This window comes from Trichechus manatus, unplaced genomic scaffold (assembly GCF_000243295.1).
Source record: "Trichechus manatus latirostris isolate Lorelei unplaced genomic scaffold, TriManLat1.0 scaffold00106, whole genome shotgun sequence".
Lineage (NCBI taxonomy): Eukaryota > Metazoa > Chordata > Mammalia > Sirenia > Trichechidae > Trichechus > Trichechus manatus.
Window position 1 is genome coordinate 6733682 of NW_004444042.1, and position 11337 is coordinate 6745018.

The 11337-nt window shown below is 44.5% G+C and overlaps 2 protein-coding genes across 3 annotated transcripts; both read right to left on the reverse strand.

Annotated features, from left to right (window-relative positions):
• Window positions 1–1516: 1516 nt before the first annotated feature.
• CHCHD1 (coiled-coil-helix-coiled-coil-helix domain containing 1) lies at window positions 1517–2741 on the reverse strand. The gene is made up of 3 exons (XM_004383220.2): window positions 2603–2741; window positions 2368–2486; window positions 1517–1817 (listed from the first exon to the last, which is right to left on the reverse strand). The coding sequence occupies exons 1-3, from the start codon at window positions 2724–2726 to the stop codon at window positions 1704–1706; spliced, it is 357 nt and encodes a 118-aa protein (XP_004383277.1). The 5' UTR covers window positions 2727–2741; the 3' UTR covers window positions 1517–1703.
• Window positions 2742–4087: 1346 nt separating this feature from the next.
• On the reverse strand, window positions 4088–11337 carry FUT11 (fucosyltransferase 11). 2 transcript variants are annotated; one of them, XM_023737676.1, is made up of 3 exons: window positions 10534–11337; window positions 9805–10430; window positions 4088–4296 (listed from the first exon to the last, which is right to left on the reverse strand). In XM_023737676.1, the coding sequence occupies exons 1-3, from the start codon at window positions 11239–11241 to the stop codon at window positions 4194–4196; spliced, it is 1437 nt and encodes a 478-aa protein (XP_023593444.1). In that variant the 5' UTR covers window positions 11242–11337; the 3' UTR covers window positions 4088–4193. The 2 variants fall into 2 exon arrangements, with proteins under 2 accessions (XP_023593444.1, XP_004383278.1); XM_004383221.2 differs by having other exon boundaries at window positions 4161–8428.

Sequence of the window (11337 nt, forward strand, 5' to 3'; positions counted from 1 at the left end):
ATGGTTATCAAAATATTAATAGATGTATAGCACAGTAGTACTTCTTTATTCACATATTAAATAACGAGATCTAGCAGCAAGTGTAATAACTATCATAATTTTGAAGCTAGTGATAAATATGTTTTGAGATAGTTGCAGCCAACTGTAATATAAAAATACTGTGATTTCATGTAGGTATTGCTAATACGACTGGTTTGTTTCCCACAACCTATTTGCAATGCTAAATTTCAGTTGAGATTAGATACAATTTTCTTCCTATCCAAGTTCATGGACTTCTTACTGTAAGTCTGTTGACCCCAGATTAAGAACTCCTAAGTCATGGGGGAGGAACAACTCAGAAAAGGAGGGTGAGAATGGTTGCACAACTCGAAGAATGTAATCAGTGTCACTGAATTGTACATGTAGAAAATGTTGAGTTGGTGTATGTTTTGCTGTGTATATTCTCAACAACAACAAAAATATAATTTTTTAAAAAAGAACTCCTTAGTCTAAAGTGCCTGAGCACCAAGCTTCTTCCTGTAGCTAAAAGGTTCAGCTTACAGAGCTAGACAGTTGCCCAGTGCTCTACTCATGAGATATGAGGACTGTAAGAAGAGGTAGCTGTGGGGAGTTAAGGAGGCAAGAACCCTTCTTTAATCTTTATCCCACTGGAGCATTAAAAACCCCTCATCCCTTTGTGCCATGTTTCATGCTGTAAAGTACACAGAAGAGGTTAATTCAAATATGCCTGAAAGGGCAGAGTGTACATAAAATGCTATATAATAATTCCTAATATGAAAAAACAAAAACAAAACCTGTTGCTGTGGAGGGAGTAAATTCTGACTCATGGCAATCCTATGTGCTGGCGGGTGAGGGGAAGGTCACAAAGGTCACAAATGCCTTCAGTGACCAGGAGGATAACTTAAGTGAGAGAACTGGACTAGGTGATACCCACAGAAGATAATCACCAACTTAGTCTCAGTTTCATCATTTGGAAGAGTACAGGGAATGGCAAGGTGACTGGAGAATGGGGACAAATGATAATCAACTCTACCTGATTGTTGCCATGTAGAAATAAGAAATCGGGGTTGCCAGATCTTTTGTTTTAAGAAAAGCTAAAAAGTGGATTTTTTATACAACATTTTATTTCTGAATGTGATCAACTAATTTAAAAATGCAGTATTTTAACTGTGTGGGCTAAATAAAACACATCTGCAGACCCTTGAGGTCACCAGTTTGTGAACTTCTGATTATTCAGGGAGCATCTTGCAGGGGGTTTGCACAAAACAAGCAGTCACTAAATAGTTACAGATAATGGTGAAAAACTTTGATATAGGCAGACTTCAACATCCCTAGTGCGTCCAAAGACAAGGGCACTAACAGGTGTAGAGGACTTCAAATGCAGGAAAAGACAAAACAAAAGTTTTTGTTCTACTTCTGTGGCAAATCAGAAAGCAAAGAACTTGCAGGGTCTATCTAGGGGAAGATGTAGGGTTAAGGTTTGGAGGGGGTATCCAAACAACAACAAAAGACCAAGTTCTCTTCAGAGGATTTTATTTCAAGATAAAGCATAATGACCAACAGACCATGATTCCAAAGCGTGAAAAAAAAGTGTTTTGCCTAGTACTACCCTTCACAGAGGGTATGCAGTGCAAACGTCTCTAAAATGCCTCCACGTAGTTCTCAGAAACTATAGTCCAGTCATTGAAAATGCGTCTCCATTTTCAGCTGACATGAGGTTTGTTAGGAAACCTCTGTAACAATTGATTCAGTTTCTTGGGAGGTAAACTCCCAGACTCTCCCAGGGTGTCCTGGATAGATCTCATCTTGCGGGCTGCCTGAAAACACAGAACAAAAACAAGAATGAAAGTCTGCCCTGATACAGGCCCATGGTCGGCACAATGCCTGAAAGCATACAAAGATATTAACTAGTCTCAAGAGATCTGTGTCACCTTCAGTGTCCTTTCAACAAAAGGGACTTGGGAGCTACAAAAGACTGTTCTGAAGCTACTATGCCGGGTAGCAATTAAGTCTAGGCTGGAAACTAAACAACCTGCCCTCAGATAGCTTCACTATCTTTAGTTCTATTTCAGACAATTTAAATTTTACACGGTGTTTTTCCCATTCATTACTTCACTTGACACAAAATTCTATGAGTATTATCATTAACCTCATTTTACATCTGGTAAAATTAAAGCTCAAAGCAGTGAAATAAATTGCTCAAGATCACACAGCCTTCAAAACCGTGGGTGAAAAAGCTCCCAAAACTTTCCTCGCCCTTTTAGGATGAGAGGGTCTTTCCTATCACCTAAGAAAGGGCAAGGAAAACAATTACTTGTATCTCCCCTTTCTCCTCCCGAGAAAGCAATCCCAGGAGGCTTCTGTCACCTCAGCCATCGAAGCACAATCGAAGAAATCCTGGATCTCTTTTCTGCACGCTTCGTCGCGGAATTCATTCTGCTTCCAGCAAGCCATCATCACTGACATTTCTGTGATACAGGTCGCCTCTGGTGGGGCAGAATGGGGGGACCCTCAGACACAAGGAGACCCTTACCTTCTCGCCTTCCCAGTCGACCGCCCCCGTCCCCTCCGCTCCGCGGCCTCCTCAGCTCTGACTACTCACCGCCCTTCTCCCGGCGCCGCTCCCCGACGCGGTTAGCTAGGATGAGGGGCTTGTTGGGCTTCAGTATAGGCTTCCGCGGGTTCCCCAGCCGCGCCAGGCGGCCCCGCAGGCTGGGCGTCGCCATTGCACACCCAGCTCCCGGCAGCCTCTGCGGTGCCGTGCGTGACCCCGCGTGACCCCTACGCCGGCAGGAACCTCTCTCGCATTGTTTGGTAGTGGCTGCTGCGAAGATGGGTCGGGACACCGGCTGGTCCAGACCGGTGTGCAGGTTAGGAGGAGGAGAATCTTTGTCGGCCGAGGCCACTCTTTTCTGGGCTCGGGACCCTGAAGCCTGGGGGCAGTATTGGGTCAGGGACACCCAGGAAAGAACCCCGATAAATGGACATTGTTTCTGGTGGTAGCTGGCTCGACTAGAGGGTGACTGACGTAGGGAAGGGGAGAGAGGATGGAAGGGAATCAAAATACGAGACTTCAAGATATTAGCTGGAGAATTTGTTTTAATAAACTTAGAAGAACTGTTGTTTTTGACTACCTTTAGAGCCACTCGGAAATCGCACAGAAAAATTAGGCTTTTTATTTCATAACAATTACTACTACTAAGGAGCCCTGGTGGCGCAGTGATTAAACGCACGGCTGCTAACCGACGAGTCGACTGTTCGAGCCCACCAGGCACCCCGCGGGAGAAAGATGTGGCAGTCTGCTTCCGTTAATATTTACAGTCTTGGAAACCCTATGGGGCAGTTCAACTCTGTCTTATAGCATCGCTGTGAATCGGAATCGACTGACGGCAATGGGTTTGGGTTACTACTGTTACTTAGATACCGTTGGCTCACTGGTAATGGTCTCATTGGGTAAGGTTAAGCACTTAAGCATTATCTTATTTAATCCTCTCACCGATACTTGGTAGTATCATTCCATGTATAGACTTCAACCTTCCGTTGTGATACTTGTCTTAATCAGACTTAAGTCTTAAGTGATTTGGGGCTGTTTACAAGATTCAGTCCATAAGTTGAATAAGCTTGTAGTTCATAAGAGGACTACTTTGGAGGAGTATTTATTTGGATGTGTAAATTTAGTGTGTTAAAATCAGTTATCAGAGAAGTTTGGAATCTTCCCATTGATTTTTGCATGACTGGCTCCTTTTCTTCCCTTAAGACTCAGTCCACTTCAGAGAGGCCTTCCCTGACTTGGCAGACCCCTTCACCATCAGTCACATCATCAAACCTGTTTTATTTTCTTCACAGCACCTATCACAGTCTGAATTATCTTGTTCATTTATTGTTTGTAGCCTTCCTTACGGCAACACCCATTTAAGATGTAAGCACCACAAGAGAAGGGACCTTGTCTATCTTATTCATTGATGAAACCCCAGTGCCTAGGATAGTGCCAGTAAATAGTTCTTATTATTTGCAGATTCCATATCTACGAACCTCCTCACTAAAATGTATTTGTAACACCAAAATCAAACAGTGCTCTCATGGTCATTCACAGACGTGTGGAGTGTTGAACATTTTGATTTGCCCAGCTCTCAACCTTCTTGTTTCATGCTATAAACAAATGTCATCATGGTCTATTTAGTGCCACATTTCTTCTATTTTTGTGTTTTGTTGGTGATTTCGCTGTTTAAAATGGCCCCCAAGAGTAGTGCTGAAGTGCTGTCTAGTCTTCCTAAGCGCAAGAAAGCTGTGATGTGCCTGTGGAGAAGATACATGTTAGATAAGCTTCATTCAGGCATGAGTTACAATGTCCTTGGTCCTGAGTTCAATGTTAACGAATCAACAATACAGTATAGCAAGAAAAAGGAAGAGGAAATTTGCTGATCTGTATGTGAGGCCACTCCAAAAAATACTAAAGTAACATCTATAGTGTGTGATGAAGTTATGGAAAAGCAGCTAAAAATTTCTGGATTCATGAGATGACAGCCAATAAAATATGTATAGTGGACAGCATTGTTGTAAGGCTGAAAGCCAAAGAAAGTTAAGGTCACATTACCCACAGTCACTTTAATGTTAAACCTTTCTCAGCTAGTCCTGGCTGGCTCACGTTTCAAAAGGTGAAAGAGCATGAAAAATGTTAAACTTGCAGGCAGGGCAGATTTTGCAGATCAGAAGGCTGCAGAAGAATTTCAGGTAAAAGGATTCAACAACACGAAGGAAGATGTGGAGGAAATTTTGGCTGAGAAAGCCTTAAGACCTGGCTGAGATGGCAAAACAAGGCATCGGACTCAACAATGACAAGGATGACAGTCCCTCTCACAGTGGCCAAAATATTGGAGTGGAATTCTGACTTGGAAAAATTTTTCAGTGATACAGAAGAATATGACCCTATGCTTGAACACAGTCTCAGATTTAAGCATATAACCTCCACTGCATTCACACCTTATGCTGAGACACTTAAACATTTGAGGCAAAAAGCCAAGCTGACAAGGCTGATGCAGTTTTTCAAGTAGGTTCAGGAGGGAGAATTGCCAGTGCCGTCAACAAGTCGCAAGAGCCCAGCTCCTAAGACAGAACTGCCAGAGGCCGACACACCATCCTTGTCTACTTCTTCCTGTTCTACAGAATAAGTTCCACCAATCTCTCCTTTGGTTTTTGTGGGGGCAAGCCAAGGTCATACATCCTGCAGTTCCATCAAAAGTAAGATTTTAGTTAATGTTTTCATAAACCTTTAAATGCTTCATCTTTATTTTTTCAGGGCTTCATTTGCATTACTGTACAGTGTATGTGTTCACACTACTGAATGTGGTTACTGTATGTGAGAATTGTATATGTGTATTGTGTATATATGACTGAGTGAAAGAGTTCAAGTACAGAGTACTACCCATGCTGTAATTGAAACATTGTTTTAGCATTAATAAATGCTGCATATAATTAAGAAATATATATTAAACAAGTTGTCTTTAAACAGAAACACAGATAAAGCAAGGTTATATATTGATCAGTTGATGGAAATGTTGTGACCAGTGGCTTGCAGGAACCTAACTCTGTATATTCCCCTTGGAGCAATGGTTCAGTACTTGCTAATTCAGTGTTTGTGGCAACTTTATATAATGTAACTACCATGAATAAGGAGAAATCAGCTATACTTGTTGAATGAACAAATGTTTGAAATATTTTTTACAAGTCTCCAACTCTTTATCATGCCACTCCAGAAAAATAACCAAACAAAAGACACTTGAAAAAGCAGTTTATTATACAAAATGAAACCTGAGAAAACAGAAAATAGCAACATTTAATATAATAAAGGCATCAGCTTTGCCTCCAGCAGTGTAAATAAAATTGATTCTAATCACACACTTCCAACACCAATAACCCCAACCTTGCAGTGAGTAAGCCTGCTGCTCTATACACTGCAGGCTGGGGCCCAGAGAAAATTCACATTGCCTACTTTCTCCATAGGGAAAGTGAAGCCTTTAGTTGATAAGTATCACGTGGCTATTCCTGGTTCTGATTTCCCTTGTGAGAAATCTAGCACCTGGTCTACCCTGTTCTTTTGTGAATACTTATATGGTAAGAGGAATGAAGGAGAAAGGCTGGGAAGCACTGACCACAAAGCAGGCCAGAGTCTATACCCACATCACTCATAAACAGCCAGCCCACTGGGTACATTGAAAGTGCTGAACAAATGCTAATGCAGGATGGTGTAATTAGAACAGGTAAGGATGATTTTTTACCTTGCATGACTATTACTTACCCTTGTTATTGCAAATAATGCAAGCTAGGTCCTAACGTAGGTTTGCACTTGTGTAATATGTCTTACACTATTCATCAAGAGTCTGCATTTAAATAATATTGCAGTTTAGAAATCAGTGTCGTACTTTCCATGCTGTTATGAATAAAATGAAAAAAGAACCTGGTAGTGAAATCCAGCCTAAACTGATGCTTTCCTTGGTGCTAAAATCCTTAGACATCACAATATTAAGTGTGGACCCTACTTGTTGAAGCATCTAATACACACAAGCACGTACACACAACTAATTTACAGCTAGATATACTGATTCGCTATGGAGCTTCCCTAGTGATAATTAATATGGCATTACAACCACAGTAGGTCTAAGGCCCAAGGTATTCTTGTTCCACTGCCCCAGAAAAAACTAATGGCCTCCCCACCCAGAGGAAGTTAGGCTGTATATTCAAACCACAGCAGTTTAGAAGAGTTTGCCTCCAACTCTTAAGTGTAACTAGCATAGCTTTTTATTTAGCTAGCCACTTAAATGGTGACTTAAATCTCTTGCCTCGCTGCCTTATTCCCTTGGGTAGGCTCTATCATAAAAGTAGTCTCAGTGCCGTAAAGTTGTGTAGAAGGATATCAGTAATACAGTAAACGAAGCTGGAATATTCTCTTAGAGTGGAAAATGCTAGGTAGACTGTGAGATGATTAAACAAAAACTAAACCCATTGCCGTCGAGTTGATTCTGACTCATAGTAACCCTACAGGAGAGAGTAGAACTGCCCCAAGAGGTTTCCAAGGCTGTAATCTTTATGCAAGGAGACTGCCACATCTTCTCTCATGAAGTGACTGGTGGGTTCAAACTGCCGACCTTCCGGTTACCAGCCGAGTGCTTAACCACTGCACCACCAGGGCTCCTATATGAGATGATTATTAAAGCTATAATGCTGAGCAGTTTTTCCACCATAGTTTCCATGATTCTTTGGGGGGAAATGGGCCTTTGTAGCAAATAAAAATAATAAAATAGAGGAAAGAGTTCATTAGGCAAACAAAAAAGGCCAAAGACCTATAAAATTTGCACTTAGATTTGTGTTGGCCTATTTTAACACTTTAAAATCATTTAAAATATATACATATACATAAAACTTTTTCTACGATAACTTCTAGCCTCATTCTCCATCTCTATCCTAAAATAGAACAGGACAAGTCATTAAATTGAAATGGCATATGTTAGCCACTGAATCTTTGTTTCATGAGGTTAGAAGGAATTCCAAATATGCCCTAGATAAACCAGGAGTAAGCTGCCAAACCCACAGCCAATTTAATGGAAGGAAGAGTGAATGTGGGAATGGTGGCAAGGTTACTGCAACTCCAGAAATTGTGGAAAAGAACCTAAAACCAGGAAGGAAAAAATCATCTAAGATAAAAAATGTGATGTGAAAAGCAAAGTAAATGATATAAAAATACAGCCCCAGAGAACCAGAATACAACCCACCAGAAGTTTTGTTTCCTTACCAATGTAACAGTTTATAAAGCAAGAGATGAGAAGATTACTAGACGTACTGAATAATGAGGGGCTTGGGGAATGGAATAGGAGAAGTTTTAAGACCCTACATCTGGCTCAACTTACCTCACTGGTAGTCAAGTACTAAGGTGTTGTTCCGGTCAGAATTGAGGGGATGAAATGGCTAGAGATATAAGCAGTCTTTTAAAAATTCTGTTGGAGCAGCATCTTGAATCAAGTGGGTGCTTCAGACTTCTGTTTCCCAATGAACCAAGAACTGAATGCCTCCACCTCTCCTTGAGGAGAGGCCCTATTACCACAGGCTGAGACCCTGGCTACACATCATTAGGATAAAATATCAGTGACTAGAACTGGAATATCTTGAATCTGTGATAAGATAGTGTACATTAAGGTTTTGTGCGGTGGATGTCCCTTATGTCCCATCGTAGAATAAGGACTTCTCATCTCCTTAGCTCTACCAAGTTAAAGGCTCTTGCAAGGCTAATTAGAGGTTCTGGTTTCTTTTCATGAAGATCTCATGTAAGTAATCCCAAAATTTCCTCTCCTGTGTTTCACTGTTGTGGATCATGGCAGTGAGAGCTTCCCCCTGGTCCAGACCTTGCCAATAATCTTGCAGCCACATCTCCTTCCAGCTGAAACACCAAAATGGAGGTTGGATTATGGAGCCTTAGCACAGCTATAAATCCTACCTTTGTCTGACTTGGGCCAAAGAAACTTAAGTATATATAGTGTCTTAAGTATTAAATATATAGTGGTCCCTGGCTAGGATAGGGCTCTACTGCGAAGGGAAGGAAATACGAAGTAAGTGCAGTACTAGCGCAACAAGTGACAGACAGCAAGCCACAAACACGAATACATCACACAACCCACCAAATGAGTTAATATTCCTGAGTTGCCTGCTCCTGGTTCTCAAATGTGGAGGAACTTCAGAGGCAGGTGGGGCAGAGGCCAAACTATGACAGCAGTAGTCTCCCCATGAAAACAATGGAGCAGGATCTTTTAGATGGTTATCTTTTAAGTTGCACCCATATTCCAATAATTAAGATGAAGGTGCAGTGGTGCAGTGGTATCCAGTGTCTTGGAAAGACTAAACCTGAATATTTTTTTTTAAAGGCTCTTATTTCACACTTTTCCTCTAGCAAATCATATTATGTTCCACAAAAACTACATAGAAAAAACTTGATGGAGCACTCCACCAGCAGGGCCAAACTATGCCAGCAGTGCTTATATAAGCAACCCTCTGTTGCTACTGATTGTTTCAGTCAGTCTCAAAAACTATTCTAGCAGCCTCTTTTCTTAAGTTTAATAACCTCTCCTCCCACAGGCATGGCCTTGTTTCCCAATGCACCACCTTCTATAGTAGCCTTCTCACTCCTCTTCCAGTCCATACTGCCCACCATAGTCAAATTAATCTTTTGAAAGCACTCCTTTGCGTCTGTCTAGGGTGAACATGTAATTTAGGATCCAAACCAGGCACTTCTAAGAGTGAAAGCAGATGCTATTAATAATTATGCCAGGTTAACAGGTGTAAACTCAGACTATTCCAGACAAATCTCCCTCAAAACACTCATCTTTGTTGTCCCTATCCCCACCCTCACCCCCACTATACACAAGGTGCTCAATGAATAGCTGAGTTGATTTTCAGGACAGCCCACATACCAGAGCTCTCTATAGCCTGGCCCTAGTTTATCTGCCCAACTTTGTGCTTCCCCCATCACTTCCCTGCACCGTCACTCTGCTCTGGTTAAAAAGCCTTTTTAAAACCACTACGGCATAAACTGATTTTTGTATGTTGTTGCTTTGAATCATACTTTAGATCTTTTACTGAACTTTTTCAGTTTGTCATATCTGCCCCACTAGGCTCTTGACACCTTAAAGGCAGAGTGAACCCATGTCATAATTTCCTTATCCATCAACCCCTCAGTGCCTGTGCTAGTTCATTGCCCACAGTAAGCGCTCCAATCGATAATCTGATCTGACGACCGCAGGGGACCCCAACAACCCTTACCTGTCATTCTCGGGAATCTCTTCCACGTTGCCAAAGCCAGGTGTGGGAACTGGGCAGTTCATGTGTGAGGGCTGGGCAATATGAGGCTTGGGGACAGGGGTGTCCCCAGGAGAGGCTGCGTGGGCTTTCTCGGCATCCAGCCGAGCCAGCTCGTGGTCACAGACGAAACACTCAAAGCCGTTCAGGTAGTTCGGAAGTAAAGGATCATTCACGCCCCACTCCCGATGCCTCAGACTATCCAGGAGGAACTGGTTGGTGATGCCTCCAGGTTGCTTGTATGCCAGGTATTTCATATATTCCTCATCATTCTTGTCCAGAAAGTCAATAAACTCTGCCAGCTTCTGAGGTGACTCAAAGTCGTTTATAAGGATGATGGAGTGATTGTTCGGCATCCAGTCCCTCACAGAGGGAGAGCCGCGGTACACGGGCACAGCACCCAGATGCATAGGACGCCAAAGTTTTTCTGTCATGTAGTCGTCACAGATGGCATTTTCGAGAGCTAAGTGGAACTTATAACGGGACAAGAAGGCCAAGAGCTCTGGATCCTCGGTGGTGGCTGTGGCTGTGTCCTGTAACCGCGGGGTGGGCAACTCCCGGTTGTGTAGGCATTTCCCATATGAGTCCACCTGGGTGGGGTAGAGGGTACGGCCAGTCAGCCCGGACACCAGCGCTCCGTGCGTCAGCCCTGCCCGCCCCCACTCCTCCCCGCCCCTCCGCGCCCTCACCCACCGGGATATAACGCATGAGCTCGCGCACGTAGCGGTCCCGGTCCGCAGGCACGTCGCAGTGGGACTGTAGATACAGCAGCGGCGCGTAGCCGCGGCGGCGCCACTCCGCGCGCTCCTGGAGCGGAAGGGCGGCGCGGCGCAGATAGGCGGTCCCGGGCAGCCACTGTAGTGGTAGCGGGTAGTCGGAGTGACGGCTGAAGGTAGCGGTAAGATTGAAGAGACGGATGCCCGGTGCATGGCTCAGCAAGAAGTTGTTGAGTGGCGACTCCTCGTGCAGGAGCGCCCAGCTCTGGTGCGCCAAGCGCGGCAGCGGCGCGGCAGACGCGCGGAAGTCGGTGCCGTAGAAGAGCAGCGCGCGCGTCCGGGAGTCTCCTCGGACACGTCTGTCCCGGGACGCTACGCACGCGCCGCGCGCGCACTCAATGCGCTCCGAATCTCCCGGGAAGTGGGGAAACAGCCCAGGGCTCCACCACAGCAGCACAGGCAAGTCCACCGCTCCCTCCCTCCCTGGCTGCTGGCTCCCCGGACTGTGCGCCACCCCTACAGCGCCCAGCGCCGAGGGCGGCCGGAAAACCGCGCCGTCCCACGGTTCCGCCCACTCCGCTTCCCCGCCGGCCTCCACCTCTGCCAGGGGGCCAGAGCCGCTAGCCGAACAGACACTAAGAACCCCTAGGGCGGCAAGCACAGCCACCGTGCGGCCGGCAGCCATGTCCGCTCTGGCAGCCAGCACCCCTCGGACAGCACGATACCCCGCCCCGCCGCAGCCGTGAGGGGACGAGGTCCTATGCCACGGGACACAGGACGC